Source organism: Capra hircus, chromosome 19 (genome assembly GCF_001704415.2).
Source record: "Capra hircus breed San Clemente chromosome 19, ASM170441v1, whole genome shotgun sequence".
NCBI classification, from domain to species: Eukaryota; Metazoa; Chordata; class Mammalia; order Artiodactyla; family Bovidae; genus Capra; species Capra hircus.
The window spans coordinates 10,433,322-10,451,431 of record NC_030826.1 but is presented as its reverse complement, the minus strand read 5'-3'; the positions used below and the strand labels follow the sequence as shown (position 1 = coordinate 10,451,431).

General features: G+C 43.2%; 1 protein-coding gene and 1 long non-coding RNA gene across 7 annotated transcripts in view; one reads left to right on the top strand and one right to left on the bottom strand.

Moving 5' to 3' along the window:
• TUBD1 (tubulin delta 1) overlaps positions 1 to 6,846 on the top strand; it is a 23,572-nt gene extending 16,726 nt beyond the window's left edge. For 5 of the 6 annotated variants that reach the window (XM_018064143.1, XM_005693131.3, XM_005693129.3 and 2 more), the window contains 3 exons: positions 2,361 to 2,501; positions 4,189 to 4,372; positions 6,152 to 6,846. In XM_018064143.1, coding sequence (XP_017919632.1) covers positions 2,361 to 2,501; positions 4,189 to 4,372; positions 6,152 to 6,254 — 428 coding nt within the window. In that variant the 3' untranslated portion in view covers positions 6,255 to 6,846. Of the gene's footprint in view, positions 1 to 2,360; positions 2,517 to 4,188; positions 4,373 to 6,151 lie in introns of those variants that run through there. The other variant, XM_013971839.2, reaches the window with a different exon arrangement.
• On the bottom strand, positions 4,488 to 18,110 carry LOC108638243. The gene is made up of 2 exons (XR_001919667.1): positions 15,262 to 18,110; positions 4,488 to 4,834 (listed from the first exon to the last, which is right to left on the bottom strand). It is a non-coding gene; the product is annotated as an uncharacterized LOC108638243 (long non-coding RNA).

The window sequence follows — 18,110 nt, the reverse complement described above, 5'->3', positions numbered from 1 at the left end:
TTCTTGCAGGGGAGAAGTCTCCAGGGGACTCTCAACAGTCTTCTCCGACATCACAGTTCAAAAGCATCAGTTCTTTGGCGCTCAGTCTTCTTTATGGTCCAAATGTCACATTCATACATGACTGCTGGACAAACGATAGCTTAGACTATATGGACCTTTGTCGGCAAAGTAATGTCTCTGCTTTTTAATACACTGTCTAGTTCGCCGTAGTTTATCTTCCAAGGAGCAAGTGTCTTTTAATTTGGGATAATTGACTTTATTGTGGTGGTTGGAACCAAGCATGCAAAATCTCCAAGGTCTGCCTGTATTCAAGTATTCTATCAGTTTCATCTTCCTAGAGAAACCTTCGCCAGAGCCTTCTGACCTGCTTCAGTCTAGTGTTTTTTGCCCCCTCTAGCCCGTGTATGTCTGTCATGCTGGATATTCTGTTTGCCTGTCTGCTGTGTTAGATATTCTGTCCAGAGGGTTTAGACAAAGCCCTAGTGGTCTTGGGGGGTAGGGGCCCATGGTTATCCTGGACTTCCGTTGATCTCTCTTTTTGTTTTCTTTTTACACCTGATCTCTCTAGTTTTGGTGTGCACCGTGCCCTTAGCTCTGCCTAGCGTTCTTCAGACTAGAGACACTCAATCCTGTCCTCTCCAGAAAGCAAACCTTTAGTTTCCTGCTAGGATAGGAAAGAGGCAGTCGGCATGATAAACAGACAAGTTTAGCAACATTCCTTGAGCAGGAGTCAAAGGGAGATGTGCCTCACATGGTTGCAAAGCCAGTTTAAGAGCTAATGACTTAGCCATACTAGATCTGTGAAGTTGTGTCTCCTTGTGGTTTCAATTTGCATTTTCCTAATGACAGTGATGTTGAGCATCTTTTCATGTGGTTATTAGCTATTTGTTTATCTTCTTTGGTGAAATGTTTGTTCAAACATCTCTCCAGATTTTTAAGTTGGCCTGTTTGTCTTATTATTATCAATGATTTCAGTATGCCAGTATTTTTTTATTTGTTCTGAAATTTCTTTTGCTGAAAATCAAACTGTTATTGCACACTGAAAATTTCCCCTATCTTATGTATAATTTAAGAGTATTTTCCTAATATTTCCCTTTGACTAGTCAATTTTCAACCCTATTTTTGCTTGGTGTTTCTACATCCCTTAACATTTTTGTATCTATTTTGCTTGTTTATTCACAGAGACATGTAGAATGAAGTTCACTCTTTCTAGGTGGATAGTTCCATGAGTTTTGACACACTTACTACCATGTAACCACCACCACAGTTGAGACAGTATTTCCATGCTCCAAAAAGTCTCCTCACACCCCTTTGTAGACAGTCTCTTTTCTCCACCCCAAGCCCCTAGTGACTATTGATCTGAATTTTATTCCTATGATTTTGCCTTTTCTAGATGGTCCTATTAGTTCAGTTCAGTCTCTCAGTCGTGTCTGACTCTGCGACCCCATGGATTGCAGCACGCCAGGCTTCCCTGTCCATCACCAACTCCCGGAGCTTACTCAAACTCATGTCCATCGAGTCAGTATGCCATCCAACCATCTCATCCTCTGTCGTCCCCTTCTCTTCCTGCCTTCAATCTTTCCCAGCATCAGGGTCTTTTCCAATGAGTCAGTTCGTTGCATCAGGTGGCCAAAGTATTGGAGTTTCAGCTTCAGCATCAGTCCTTCCAGTGAATATTTAGGACTGATTTCCTTTAGGATGGACTGGTTGAATCTCCTTGCAGTCCAAGGGACTCTCAAGAGTCTTCTCCAGCACCACAGTTCAAAAGCATCAATTCTTTGGCGCTCAGCTTTCTTTATAGTCCAACTCTCACATCCATACATGACTAAGGAAAAACCATAGCTTAAGAGTATATGGACCTTTGTCGGCAAAGTGATGTTTCTGCTTTTTAATATGCTGTCTAGGTTGGTCATAGCTTTTCTTCCAAGAAGCAAGAGTCTTTTAATTTCATGGCTGCAGTCATCATCTGCAGTGATTTTGGAGCCCAGGAAAGTCCTATAAATGGACTCACAGTATGTAACCTTTTCAGTCAAACTTGCTTCCTGCCTCTGAGATCTGTCCGTGTCTTTTTGCATATCCATAGTCAGTTTCTTTTTATTGCAGTGTAGAATTCCATCCTTTGTGCCTACTGCCATCCTTTAATATTCAGTGAAGAATTATTTCATGCCTGCGTCAGAATTGAATAGTTTGAATCACCTTAGGTCAACCAGATAAGAATGTTTAACTTTTTAGCAGAATGCCACCCCCCCAACTTGTACTTATCAAATGGAAATTTCAATAAAATACATATATCATCTTACATTTGTCTGTTCTTGTTCAAGGCCATTTGTAAAATCTCTCTTTTTTTTTTCTTTTGGTAGGTATTGATTGGCAGGTTCGGCCACCTTTATTAGGACTTCCTCCTCTTGGTAAAATGTCTGTCAACAGAGAGATTCATTTTAACACTTCCATTGCTAACTTGGTCATCCTTCGTGGGAAAGACGTGCACAGTGCGGATGTGGGTGAGCAACGTTAAGGTGAAAATTAAGATGCACATTTTGCCGATGTTCATGGTACAGATGGCCTCATCATGTGCCTTATGGGATCTTGAGTTCCCTGGCTATGGATCAAACCCACACCCTTAGCAGTGAGAGCTCACAGCCCTAACCACTGAACCACCAGGAACTCCCCCCCCCCCCCCCCCCCCGCCGCAAATTTATTCTCTTTTTTTTTTTATCCTGTATCTCTTGGAATTTTTTTAAAATTAATTTTTATTTGAGTATAGTTTCTTTACAATGTTGTGTTAGTTTCAGGTGTACAGGAAAGTGAATCAGCTATACATGCATACCCCCTTTTTGGATTTCCTTCCCATTTGGGTCACCACAGAGCACCGAGGAGAGTTCTCTGTGCTACAGTAGTTCTCAGCAGTTATATGTCAGTGCCAACCCCCCAAATTCATTCTTTTAAAGAAAGGGAAAAGAAAAACTCTGTTTTAGTAGCAAAATGCAACCCCTGTACCGGTATGTGACCAGACACCAAAATGGAAGTGGTGCAAACAAGAGACAAGTTTTAATTCTTTCTTCCTGAGTCTGGTTGCTCTGTCATCCTCACCTGTGGCTTCAGGCTTAGTCAGAGACATTGTTAGCGCTTCAGCCATCAGATCACGTAGGCATAAGCGAAGCAGGGCAGGCCTGGTCCTGCACAGGTCACACCCCACACTTGTGTTTATGCCCCTTCGACTGAGTCAGACACGGCTGAGTGTGGCTTGGTGCGGCACGGTGGCAGCTGTGACATAAAGAGAGTCAGTCTCGTCCCTGTGTTGTTTAGTCCCCCAGTTGTGTCCGACTTTTTGAGATCCCATAGACTGTAGCCCACCAGGCTCCTCTGTCCCTGGGATGTCCCAGGCAAGAATGTTGGAGTGGGTTGCCATTCCCTTCTCCAGGGGATCTTCCCAACCCAGGGATCCAACCGGTGTCTCCTACGTCTCCTCCACTGAGAGGCAGAGTCTTTACCACTGAGCCATGAGGAAAGCCCCTGTAACACCCTTAAATAAAAGAGTAGTAATAATTAAGAAGAGATCATATCAAGTCGATCAGATGCGGTACTTTCTTCCTATTCTTCATTTTAGATTTTAAAATAAGAGAATTAATAAAAGGACATGTAAAGTAATCTAACTTTTAAAAATTTGCCCACAGGAAATGATGCAGGTACATAGAGGTGTTCTTTCAAAGATATTCATTGCAGTATCTTTCACACTGATAGAAATGTGGGAACAACAAAACGCCCAGCAGTAGGAAATGTGTTAAGTAAATGATATGTTCATAGAAGCTTTTAAAAATATGGGTGATATTTATTGACATGGAAAAGAGGTTCACAACGTATTGGTGGATGGAAAATACAAATCACATAAGAGCATGCGTGTAAAATTCCAATATAAGAGAGGGTCAGCAGACTGTTCATAGTCATTATTTCTGGGTGGTGACATTTCAACTGTTGAGTTGACTTAAATTTTCTTCTTAATACTTCTCTGAATGGTGTGAATTTTTTTAATAATGATGAACATGGATCATTTATCCAAAAGCAATATAAAGCTAGTTTTAAAAAGGCAATACAAAAGACTTCTGGTGAAATGGAAAAGAAAGTGTTTATTAATTTGTTGCCAAAATTAATGATTTGTGATATAAACAATGGCTTGTTGTTTTACTCTAGGAGCATTTAAAGATCCAGCTCTCTATACTTCCTGGTTAGAGCCTGTGCACGCTTTCAATGTGTGGAAAACCCAGCGAGCCTTTAGGAAATATGAGAAGTCTGCAGCCTTGGTCAGCAATAGCCAGTCCTTAGTAAAACCACTTGATAGGATTGTGGGCAAAGCATGGAATATGTTTGCTTCAAGGTAAGCACAAAAGAAATCTACAAACCTTTCCTAACCTGAGGCAGATAACTGCTAGGCAGGTTCTGGAGTGTCTTAGTCTGTTTGGGCTGCTATAACAAAAATAGCATAAAGTGGGTGGCTTATAAACCACAGAAGTTTATTTCTGAAGGCCGGGAATTCCAAGAGTAAGGTCCCAGCAGATGCGACGTCCAGTGAAGGCTCACTTCGTGGTTTGCAGACGGCGTCTTCTTGCTGTGTCCTGAGCTGGCGGCAGAGGCGAAGGAGCTCTCGTGGGCCTGTCACCGCACTCACGAGGGCTCCACTGTGGTGAGAATCTCAGTCCCGAAGGCCTTACCTCCTGATATCAGGACCTTGAGAGTTAGGGTTTCACCGTGTAAATTTGGGGGGAACACATTCAGACTGCCATGGAGTGAGCACTTTGTAGGTATGAAACTTTGAACACGTTACTTCTGGCTTCCTTTCCTGTATGATGGATCCAAAAGAGAGGATATGTGTGGTGAAGGTTAAAATGAGATAATAATGTGGAAAAACACCTAGGCCGGTGCCTGACTAGTAAATGCTCAAGAACTGTTCCATAGTAATTTTCCAAAATTAGATCCTTGAGAATGGACGAGATCCTGATTTGCTCAGTGAGAAGGATATAGCAAGTTCAGCTCCACCTGATACTATGAAATGTCTGCCTGATGTGAAGAATTGCGTTAGCGGGCTCCCTGCCCTCTGCCACAGTTACTTAATGTGGCAGCAGAACTCCTAGATGACTGGATAAGCCTGTGCTTGGATTAGCCAGGATTCCCAGGGGTCTCCCCTCCTGTACCTGGCCATTCCCTGAACCCCCCTCCTCAGGACTGTGCGCTTTCTGTTTAGTTCTGGCCTAGTTCCCGTCCCACTGCCATTAAATGCTAGCAGCTGTTTTCACTAATTGAATTCATGTCCGCCCTTGATATTCTAATGTGATTTCTCCTTCTACAGAACATTTTGAGGGGCTGGGGCTATTAACAGGATCATCTGGCTTAAGTGCAAGTTAAGTGTTGTCTGAAAAACACTCGGGAGGCTTCATTTCATTCCTAGAACCGGACCTGTGTGTTTCTGCAGTTTCACACCTTAGATAAGACTTCCCAGGCACTTCTCAAGAGTTTATACTGAACCCAGTCATCTCCTCTGGGGTGTTGAATATGTGCTGGGTAGACAGCCAAATCTGAACACACTTTTTTTTTCCCTGTGTGCTTTTTTTTTTTTTTGGCCACGCCTGGCAGCTTGCTGGTTTCTTAATAATAGTTCCCCAGCCAGGGATGAAACCCTGTGAAAGCTCCGAGTCCTAACCATCGGCAGGCGTGCATCCACGCTCAGTCCTGTCCAGTTCTTCATGACCCCAGGGACTGTAGCCCACCAGGCTCCTCTGTCCATGGGATTTTCCTGACAAGAATACTGGAGCAGGTTGCTATTTCCTCCTCCAGGGGATGTTCCCAACCTAGGGATCTAACTCATGCCTCTTGCGTCTCCTGCATTGACCGGCGGACTCTTTACCATTGAGTCACCTGGGAAGGTCCCCTAACCACTGGACCACCAGGGAGTTCCCCTCCAATGTGCCTTTTATTGTCACTGTCTTGAATTGACAGAGCTTGAAATAAACTTTGAAAGCTTGCTAACTTTTGGAGTAAACATAGAAGCAAAGAGAAGACTTTTAAGAGAGTTTGCCATGTTCAGATGTTGCTATTATTTGATTCTGAATTATTCAGTTGCCTGAGGTTTTTATTTCGTATTTTCTGTTTCTTTCACCAGAGCCTACCTTCATCAGTACACAAAATTTGGAATTGAAGAAGAGGATTTTTTGGACAGTTTCACGTTGTTAGAACAGGTTATCGCTAGTTACTGCAACCTCTGATTTTGAACCAAGAGGAAAAATTACCTTAAGTCAATTTTGGACTAAAATACTTGCAGTACTGCTTTCTAAGGTTTTAAAATTCCAGTCTGCTGATGCTACAGAGTCGAATGCTGGTTCCTTCTTCATGCTATAGCCTCAGAGAAGGAGGAAAACCTTTCCTGTTTTCAATGAAAACATCTACGTGGTATTTTCCTTTGTAAGAAAAAAAAATTGGTGCCTCTTTAAAGAACTTTGGGAACACTTGGCTGAGATGTTACAACTTTGAAACTATCAGAAAAGGAAACTTCCCTCTCTATTCCAAAAAGCATTGAGTAAATATGAGCTAAACTTTCATAGCACAATTTTAAGTTAAGAAATTGCAGTTCTATATTTAAATATATTCAACTTTGAAGTGAATGTTTTGGACCACAAGAGGGAGCTGTTGTCAAATGCTATGATGTGAACATCTCTTTTTGAATATGTTCTATAACAGGGTAAGATTTTCCACTGTAAGCAGCTGTTTAAAAATAAATGTCAGGATTTTGTTAATGAATGTATATCATGCTTAAGTGCAAAAAGTAAATAAGCAAGTGTTTACTTTGTCTGCTTTTCTTAAATTGGGCATCAGAAAATTGTCTTTCTTTTACATCTTAGAATTTCAGAGTAGAAATTGATTTTGCTCAAATAGTGTTTTTTTTTTTTTTTTCAAATAGTGTTTTTAAATTACTGATAGGTATTTAGCTGGTGTGGAAGAAGGTAATTATAAGGTAATACACTTCAAGGTGTATTCTTTTCAGTAAAAGGGGTGAGAGCTTTCACCAAACTGTCACTAGGTTGATAAAATTATCACCAAGGAAATACTAATATATTACTATTGCTAATTGCTCAGTTGTGTCCAACTCTTTGAGACCCCACAGACTGTGGCCCTCCAGGCTCCTCCGTCCATGGGATTCTCCAAGCAAGAATACTGGAGTGGGTTGCCATTTCCTTCTCCAGGGGACCTTCCCAACCCAGGGATCAAACCCGGGTTCCCTGATTGCAGGCAGATTCTTAACCATCTGAGCTACAAGGAAATACTGTGCTAGATGAACTTGACACCTATAGATGTTGGTCTCATTTAGGACAAAACACATTTGGAAATTGGCAGCTGAGTTTGAGGAGAATGGTGTATTTCAATAAAACGCATCACATGAAATGTGGTTAACAAATATAAAATGGGAAACAAATAGGAACACTTGCCCTTTCTGCCAGGTCTACCAGTGGTGACTTATTTTTATATGGAAAAATGACAGTTCACAGATTCACTGGTTTCTTCCTTCTCTTTCCATATGGAAATGATTACTTTTTTGTGTTTTTCTTATCAACTGTTGCTATGATTTAAAATACTGAGCCATATCTTATTTCTAAGGAATGTAAAAAGTGGTCTCTTCATCTGCTAAAAGGCACACCCACTGCTGTATTTTGTTAACCGAGAGTACTTAAAAATAATTAGATCATAATTTTTACAAGATAAAGTTAAAAGTAATAATTTAGCATTGCAGAGATCCCAAACACTGAAACAGTTTCCCAAACCAAACCAGCCTTAATGAAGCTCTGTAACTGAATTACCTCACTAGGGGTAAGCTGGTTCTGAGGAACTTTGCCAAGTTAAGCTTAAAGAAAGCCATAAGTTGAAATCGTTTTATATTTGAGAAAAGAATGCATAAAGTACCAGTGGGAACAAAAGTATTTCTAACTTGCCAACCGATGGAATCAATGGCAGGTGACTGTTCGAAGTAAACTCCAATTAGAGCCCTGGGTTCACTCATTCATGTGCAGCTGCTGCTGCTGCTAAGTCACTTCAGTCGTGTCCAACTCTGTGCGACCCCATAGACGGCAGCCCACCAGGTTCCCCCGTCCCTGGGATTCTCCAGGCAAGAACACTGGAGTGGGTTGCCATTTCCTCTTCCAATGCAGGAAAGTGAAAAGTGAAAGTGAAGTCGCTCAGTCATGTCCGACTCCTAGCGACCCCATGGACTGCAGCCCACCAGGCTCCTCCGTCCATGGGATTTTCCAGGCAAGAGTACTGGAGTGGGGTGCCATTGCCGTCTCCGATTCATTTATGTGAGTTGAACCTTTTTTATGTACATTATTCTTTAATGCACAACTGCATTATTTGGTAGATGTGGTACCTAAATGTGTGAAATTATTGTAAATGTTTACATGAAAAAATTTTTTTCTTACCTAGTTTGAATAATGTAAAGTTTTTGCTAGTAGAGTTGTGATAACTTAAAAATGAACACCAAAGAGTTGATGCCAGAGCTTCAAAACAACAGCTGGTATTAGAAAGGCCTGGAGCAGCGCATGGCAACGCACTCCAGGATTCTTGCCTGGCAAATCCCATGGACACAGGAGCCTGGAGGGCCACAGTCCATGGCGTCGCAAGAGTCAGACACCGCTTAGCGACTAAACAACAGCAAAATGACCAACCAGCTAAGACAAGTATAGAATCATAACTTCCTGGGCAGAGACATCCAAAAGCTTCAAATACGGAAATTCTTTTTTTAAGAAATATTTATTCATCTGGCTGAACTGGATCTTAGCTCTGCTGCTCGGGATCTTCAATCTTTGTTGTGGCTTGTAGAATTTTAGTCACGGCATGCGGGATCTAGTTCCCTGATCAGGAATAGAACCTGGGCCTCCTGCACTGGGGAGTGACAAGCTGCAGTCACCGGACCACCAGAGAAGTCCCTGAACGTGTAATTTCCTAGATTACTGAGTAACTGATTCACTGTGTCACTCAGGCTTACCCCATAGAGCCAGGATGTACCCCTGCAGGCAGTGAGTACAGTGTAAAGCCAAGCCTACTTATTTTAATCAAGCCTTTCCACTCTTCTCCATTTGTGCTTTTCTTAAGAACTCTTTGAGCAGTAGAACCTGTTTCTTCCCATTCATTCTCTCTTGCTTCCAGCTTTGAGGATTCCCCCACAACCCCTCACCAATATTATTCAGTCAACCAGCAACACCTTTCTTCTTTAACCTGTCCCTCAGAACTCAGAAGTGTGCCCACAGTTCATTCTCAGTCCATTCATTCATCCAACCAGTATCCATTCAGTGCCAGGCACTGAACAAATGTTAAGGATATGTGGACCAATACCATGAAGTCTAAATGAAGAAGCTTACAAGGTAGTTAAGTTTCTTTCCATATCTGGAGCTACAATTCTCGCTTCCTAATTATTGATTACTATTTTGCCCAGGGCTTCCCAGGTGTCTCAGGGGTAAAGAATCCACCAGTGCAGGACATGAGGGAGACACGGGTCTGATCCCTGGGTTGGGAAGATCCCCTGGAGGAGGAAATGGAAACCCACTCCAGTATTTTTGCCTGGAGAATCCCTGGTGGGCTACAGTCCACGGGGTCACAAAGAGTCAGACATGACCAAGCAACTGAGGACACAGCGCACGAACATCTTTCCCATGTCCGCATTCAATTTCTTTTTTAAACAGGGAAGATGTAGAAGGTAAAGAACAACGAACTGGGGCCTCTGGTCTAGACTTCCAGTTTGTCTGGAACGTCTCCTCACTGGCGCTGCACTCTGCTCCGCGGTGGGCATACCAGTGATTCTTCTCCTGACCACCATGTTTATCACACTTGCATTCCTGTCCAAATTTCGTCTTAAAACATGCCCCACATGTTCCCATCCTGCTGTTCTCTCCCCATGAGCCCAGGGTTTGGCAGCGAACCCTTTCTTGTAGTTCCACCTACCCCCCAAATATGGCTTTGTCCACCAACTTGTCATTTTTGGCAAATAATAGGAGTTATTTAAGAGATATTTGCTCATCTGTATCAATCACATTGTTTCCTATGAGTTTTCGGAATGTGAGCATAAAAAAATCTGGCTTTATATTTTAAACTAGATAATTTCTTATTCCTACACTCTGAAATGTCAGAGGACGCAATGTCAGCCTTATTAGTAAATGAAATCCCATTTCCCACTAGCAGGAATGTTAAGAAAAACAATGTAAATATTTTAAGTTTCTAGAGAACACAGTGTCAGGTCAGTGTTGGAGAAGATAGGGCTTCAAGGGAGAAGAGGGGAAAGATAGAAAAGCCTAATCATTTAGGCACTAGGGAGCAAGTGATGCAAGAAAGAAATGAAAAGGAAGGTCAGAGAACTGACGATGATGATGCCAAAGAACTGCTAATAGTTTATAAGTATTAAAAAGAAAGACTCAATGGTTCTTGAGGTATGGATTTTACCAATGATTAAAAAAAAAATCTAAGAATAACTTACACAAATAGCATAGGGAATTCCCTGATGGTCCAGCGGTTAGGACTCTGTACCTTTACAGGCAAAGGGCCCGGGTTCAAGCCCTGGCCAGAGGATTAAGGACCAGGAAGCCACAGTGGTGCAGCCGAAAGAAGAAACAGAACAGTACAAAAAGAAACAACAAGCCGAACTACATGTCACTTAGCAAATAATTCTGTCGTGCTTGAATTTATTTCCTTTGCCAATGATGGAGCCAGAACAACGGACTCTTTCATGGTTTCTCTCGTCCTATTTGGGTTTAATTATTTACATGGTAAGTATGCAAAAACTCAAAGGTTTTCGCACAATCTTTTTGTCCAACATTTGGTGTCCAATAAGGTAGCCATTAGACACATGTGGTTAGTAAATATAAAATACACTCTGGATTTTGAAGATGATATTAATAAAATCATGTAAAGGATTAATATTTTAAACTATGGAAATATTTTGGACACAATAGGTTAAATAAATTATCCAAATTGGTATAATACTTGTTTCTTTTTATATTTTATTCTTTTCATATTTTAAAGTACAGGTACTAAAACCTTACAAATTAGATACATGGCTTGCATAATGTTTCTTTTGGACGGGGCTACTCTAGACATTTCAGGAGCAAAATCCTGGGAATTGTAGACACTGGAGTTGAACAAAGCTTGTCCTTACTAGGTGAGAGTTCATGGGAACAAGATAATAAGACAAACATGACAGGAGGCAGAAAGGTGGGAATTTCCTTTCCTAAAAAAAGAAGCCTTTGCTTAAGCTCGGCTCGTGTGACCAGTATGAAAGAGGCAGGATATGAGCTTAATTCAACAAACATCCATTGAACACCTGCAAGGAAAGACTGTGCAAAGATGGGGAAATTTTAAAAATGAGGTAACCCTGCCTCCTGCCCTTATGGAGTTCACCATCTGGTGGATTTCTTGCTGCACAGCCCATGCCTGGCTCATGCAGATACTCTCTGTTTACTGAACAGATTAATATAAATGTCTAACAAACTCTGGAAGAGATGTAAAGCTGCAAAACTACAGACCTACAATAAAACCCATTAAAGGTCCTATATTAGCAACAGATCTCACAGCTATTAGATGCAACTAAGGACCTGGAAATAGAATTGAACATATTTTGTTTCTGAAGTCATCTTATATCAGTAGAAGCCACTTCAGGCAATATAAATTCAAATACCATATTAAGAGAGTGAAAAACTGCCTTGGCTTGCAAGTCCTGATCTGAAATCTAAATTCCATCCCTGAACTCCTGTATATGCATGCTCACTTCAGTCATGTCCAACTCTTTGCAACCCTGTGGACCGTAGCTCACACAGGCTCCCCTGTCCATGGGATTCTACAGGCAAGAATGCTAGAGTGAGTTGCCATGCCCTCCTCTGGGGGATCTTCCCAACCCAGGGATTGAACCTAGGTCTCCCGCATTGCAGGTGAATTGTTTACCATCTGAGCCACCAGGAAAAGCCCAAGAATACTGAGGTGGGTGGCCTATCCATTCTCCAGAGGATCTTCCCAAGCCAGGAATTGAACCGGGGTCTCCTGTGTTGGCAAGTGGATTCTTAATCACTAGACCACCAGGGAAGTCTCCCTTGCATGTTTTTTTTTTTATTTTTATAACTTTGTGAAAGAATGGCCCTGTGTTATAAAAATCCAACATAAACATAAAATAACTCAAATTATTTTTAAAAAGATGTTAAAACCTGGAGATAGTTTGAAGAAGAGAGGAATAAGTCAAACTAATCAGAAGGCAGCAACAAGGGGTGGAAGTAGTAGTGGGCCTCATCATTCTGAACCATCACAGAAATAGGGTGTAGGGATGACAGGACACCCCAGGTTGAGTCAGGGGCAGAGGAGGAAGGGAGAAATGAAAGACTTTGGGGTCCTACTGTATCACAATATTCTAATGAACACTGCCCACTGGACGGGAGGCTAGTAAATATATCACATAAAGTCTGGGAGCAGCCTGAGAAAAGGCTGTATCAAGTCAGAAATCATTTATGTATGAAAGAATCTTTTATCTCCTCCTTGCAGAGACCAGGGATGACTCTTATGCTCAGACATACTCTTTATGTTTGAAGAAGAAAATGCACAACATCTGCAAATTTCTTTGATCTTACATTTTTCTACAAGCCCTATTTTGCAGCTTCCTTTTTTTGTCTTCTGAAACGGTGCGAAGCACTTGCACACTCATGCTTTTACCAGATAGGTATCTCATTTCATCTGATTCCCTCCAAAAGCCAGGAATGTTCACACCCCAATTCTCCCAGGCTTCACAAACTGTGCACCCTCCTGAGGGGGGAATACTCAAGTTCTGTGCCCCTCTTCTCTACCCAAGGATTATGACACAAGTAAATCTCTCCTGGACTCTGGTGCTCCCGGTGAGTGGTATGACTGTGGTCATATGTCATTGATTCTGAACTCCTATCCAAGCCAACTTCAATAAGCATAACTCATTTACTGAAACGTGTAAACAGCCCCGGCACTGAAGCAGCCAAATGGAAAGCTGCCTTTACCACACGCTCTAGAAGGTGTAATAAGGCCATGATTCTGACTTCTTGGCTTGGCAGAGGTGGCTGGGAGGATGCCCTCCCGCTTACTTGGGAATACTAATGGCATCTGGGTTCTAGGTGGCTGCAACTGCTGTCTAGGCGAGCACTGCTGGAATCTTGGACTCCGGTAGAAATATACTGGAAATCACATTGCCAAACTTTTCTCCTTATAAAGACAGACGATCTCTCCAGGAATTACCATCCTCCCCGATCTAGGAGGGAGGAGCCACTGGAGAAGCCAGCAGGATACAACTGTGGGAAGGAATTTTAGAGCAGTTTCCTGTGGCCCCAACATCCAGTCACAGGGCCATTCTTTCACAACGGTGCCACATAACGATGGGGAGGCTTCGAGGATCACCTGCAGCAAAGCATAGAGGACGTGCCACACTCTACACCCGCGGTCGCCAGCATTTTGGCCCCAGGGACCGGTTCTCATGGAAGACAACTTTCCCGCAGATTGATGGGGTAGGGCTGCGGGTGGGGATAGTTTGGGGATGATTCAAGCCCATTTACATTTGTTGTGCACTTTATTTCTATTATTATTACATCAGGTCCTTCTCAGATCATCAGGCATCAGATCCCAGAGGCTGGGGACCCCTATTCTAGAGAATTCTCAGAAAAAGTCAAGTTTATTCTCTGACAGGGAGTGGTCTGTGGATGGCACATTCACTGGGAATTGGGGAGTTGGGAAAACTGTATATATTCCTATACAAGGTCCCACTATTCTATGGGTTTCTTCCCTTCGTATGTTCAGAACAGAGCAGTGACTCTCTCCCTCCAACTTGATCCTCCTATTACTTTATTCCTGGCTCAGTGACCAATGGTTATTGCTGTCTGCTCAGGGTTCCCTGGTGCCTCCTTCATTTACTCCACCTTTTACTTCCTCTTTACCTGGATTCTACTTAGGCAGCATCTCCTGCCTGCTTTGGATCTCCGCTAATGCTTCACCCACTGCAATACCCATTCAGCAAACACTCAGTGTGATCCCACCCTCTGCTTGGCCCTGAGCATACAAAGGAGAACACAACAGTGTCTGCCCTTCTGGTGCTTAGGGTCGAGTTGGAGGAGACAGTGAAGATGAGGAAACAGACAAACTACTGGGTTGGCCAGAAAGTCCCTTTGGGGTTTTTGCACAGTATGATGGGAAAACCCAGACTTCCCTGGTGGTCTGGGACCTGCCTGCCAGTGGAGGCGGCACAGGTTCAATCCCTGACCAGGAAAGATTCCAGGTGCCATGGGGCAACCGAGCGCATGAGCTGAGATGACTGAGCCGTGCTCTGCAACAAAAGAAGCCACCGCAGTGCAAAGCCCGAGCACAGCAACTGGCACGAGCAGCCCCCGCTTGCCGCACCTAGACCAAGACCACACCCAGCAACAAAAAGCCGGCCCCGCCAGAATGAAAGAACAGCCTTTAAAAACAATGGATCAAACCGTACATTAAAAACACATGGGAAAACCCAAACGAACTTTTGGGCCAACAGATGAATATTTTATGTGCGTCCTTTAAAGGAAACCAAATGAAGCTGGGCAGAGAATAACGGAGGCTGAAGCCTTCTTGGTCTTGGGTCTACTCACCCTCAACACAGCCCCCTCACTGTGCTTCCTGGTGTCTCTCACAGGGCTTTCCCCTCACCCCACCCCTACTTGGAAATTCAAATGCCACACCCATCATCATGAAACCTTTTCTGATCCTTCCTGGTCAGCAATTCTCTTGCTCTTGCCAGTTTTTTTCTCTTATGGCCTCCATCTTACTCTACATCTGTAGGTACCTGCTTATTTGCATAACCCTCAAGAAGACTGTGAGCTCTTGAAGGGAGATCCCTTTTCAACACTGTCTCCTCTCTACTGTATCTTAAACCAGTAGAGATTAAAAAAGTGGATAAAAAAAATCTTTCCCCCTCAATGTGGTTAATACTACAACTGGCCCTATTTCATAGGGTTGTCACCAAGATCAAATAAAACTCAAGATGTGACAGTGCTTCGAAAAAGAAAAAAGGTGTGTACCTTTGTACAGACTGCTTTGTAGTCATAATCATAGCAAACATCATTCTGGAAACCTGCCCACACAGGACGGCTAAGAGTGGAGCTGGTACAGGGCTATGCAAAGCAAAGGCTGGTCATCTGGTTAAATACCAAACGCTTTGGGGCTATTGTCTTGATTTTCTGCTATCTCGCTTTTCCCATCATCTACCTTGTGATCACAAGATGAAACAAGCAAGCAGACACTTGGACTTTTGCACTGGACTTTTCCACAGAACTGAGTGGCTAAGAGCCAGCCAGAACACCTAGGTTTAATTCTTGCTCTACTTCCTTGCTTCCTCCAGCAAATCACTGAACTTCTCTGCCTTCATTTCCTCATGGGGCTGTTGGAAGGATTTAATGATTAAATACAATAACGTAAAACAACACTGAAAACCCTGCCTGGTACAAAGCAAGCAAGCAAGCAAGCAAGCAATCATTATCAAAGTTATCATAAATCCACTGTGCTTCCTGGTACAGGGCACATCAGAGGAGGTGCCTGGGAGCCAATCTTGATTGCTGGTGGTGTGCGGCTGTTTACAAGGAACACACTCTGGAGGGGACATGGGAGTGGAAGGGAGGTTGGTGCAAAGGACCAAATGGAGAAGAGGCACCTGAAGAGTCTCAAGAGTGTGGCCAAACCATGTGAGGTTCGGTAGAGAAAGTCTGGCAGCTGTAAGAGGCTTAGGACTGTCTTCCAGGTGAAAGTGATTCAAGACACTAGGAAGTGCCATCAGAAACGAAAGGCAGATAAAAGCCTTCCCTCATTATTTTTGGCTTTCATCTTTTTAAGTTGTAAAAGGAAGTCGAGGACAACAGTTCTCTGGTAACATGGAGCATCGGGCGTCAGCACTTCCTGCTGGGAGAAGTGAACCGGAGCTGTTCTTTGCTGCCTGGTAAGGAGCCAGAGGAAGACAAGAGAAATCTGAACAGGCATTCCCCACCTTTGGGGAAAGGCGGAACCCATCCCTTTTTGCAAATCCCAAACTGCCTCACTCCACAAAAAACAATTTTTCCCTCCGTCAGAAACAGACGGGGACACAATTAAGCAATGCTGTCGGGCAGGGTCAGTCACAAGTGAGTGGCCTGGAGGAAAAAGCTGCTCATGCTGTTCCCTAAAGGGGGATAAATGGCAACAAAGGGAAATGACGTTTGGAATTAGGTGGGGTGGGGGGAGAGAAAAGTGGCTGGCAGAGGCCTCCTTGAATAAACAAGGTTTTTCCCAAAGGGCTCTGGGTGGAAGGCCATCAAAGCAAGCTGTCCACACTCCTCCCTGGAAACTCAGAAGACTGGGACTGTTAGCTTAGATAGGTGGCCCAGGGGTCCCTCTCAGCCAAGGATACCCAGAAAAAGCCAGAGCCTTCCCCTCAAGAATTCAGGAATGCGGTTTCCAACGCAAACAGATACTAACACTGTAGAAACAGTGCTGGAGTGTGTCCAAGCCTTCCCTTATGTCCTTTGAGTCATTTGGAAATGGTTAACAAACGGGTTGAACACCTGGGCTGATTACCCCAGAAGGGGATTTCCAAATAGACCGTGTGCTGTAAAATCATCTCTTCCCTTCCCCAAGCAATTCAGCTCCACTTAGTCTCTGAGGTGTGCCCTGAAAGATGCCAAATTTTCTAACTCTGATTAGAGGCTTTACTGAGTTACAGCAGCAACTGCTGCTGACACAAAGGAACAAGGCGCCAAGTAACTCTGTGCTTTTTAAAAAGGTTTATTTTAAATTAAAAAGAACAGATGTCTGATGTTTCAAAAAGCCACACATTTGTGGATTTGGCTGACAAAGCCTCTAAGTTGCGTTTCATTTCTGTTCCGAGACTCAGCCAGCCACTTAGAACTGACTCACTGTCTCTGGGCCACAGTTTGGGCCGGCATCCCAACTACAGAGTCTAGTATCTCAGATCTCAAATGAATCCAGGGTGTATGGGGAGAGCGGGGACCATGTAAAACAACTTTTTTTTTTTTTTTTAGTAGCATCAACACCCACACAGCAAACCGTGGAAGGCTAGTAGGTCAAAGAGAATGAGTAAACGGTTGGCACCTGCCTGTCCCAGCGCCGCACAGCTCTAAAGGCAATGAGTAAGCAGCTGTCCAGAACAGGTTTTTGTTATAATCCCTCTTGTGAGTTCTGGTTCAGTATGCAAATAGATGTAGGTTATTTGCTGCAATTCAAGCCCTCATTCTCAAGGCAAAGACATTACCTCAAGTTACCTCTTGGCCTTGCTGGAAAGGGAGGGGCCAGGAACCCCAGCCCCTGACTAGAGACACAAATGACTCCACTGCTTTTAGAATTTTGAAGAACATCATGTGCTTTCTTTTCTTGTTGTCTTTGAGAATAAAGGAACTAAACACTTCACAGGTTGCAGTTGTGTGTAGCACTTCATTCACTATGGTTTGGGACTATCAGAGAAGCTTTGATCATGCCAGTCAGAGGTGGAATGTTACTTGGCTTTCAAAAATGGCCACTAAAACTCCTGCTTAGGTCGTCTTAACCTTTGGGGGGCACATTAATAACTGTTTAACAATAGAATAAACCAATCTGTGTTCTCCTTTTTTCTGCCTTTTGGGTTATCGTGCGTCCTGTGGGATCTTAGTTCCCAGCCAGGGATTGGACCCACACCTTCTGCAGTGGAAGCATGGAGTCTCAGCCGCTGGACTGCCAGTGAAGGCGCCCTTGTGTATTTTACTAACAGGAATGGGACTTTCAGTCTATTGGGGAAGACCTGGAGGGCTACCAAATCAGATTTTCCTTTTACTGTTTAAAACCTCTTGACACTTAGCAAATCTCACTGGATATTATAGATGGAGTGTTACCAATAAAGTTACTAAAAGCTGACCATTCCCTTTTATCTACCTTCTAGACTTTTTGGCATTAACTATCTTTATAACAAATTAGAAAATGTCAACATTTAAAGCTGGTAAGGTTAGACCCTGGTGGCTTAGATGGTAAAGAATGCGCCGGCAATGCAGACCCGGCTTCAATCCCTGAGTCAGGAAGATCCCCTGGAGAAGGAAATG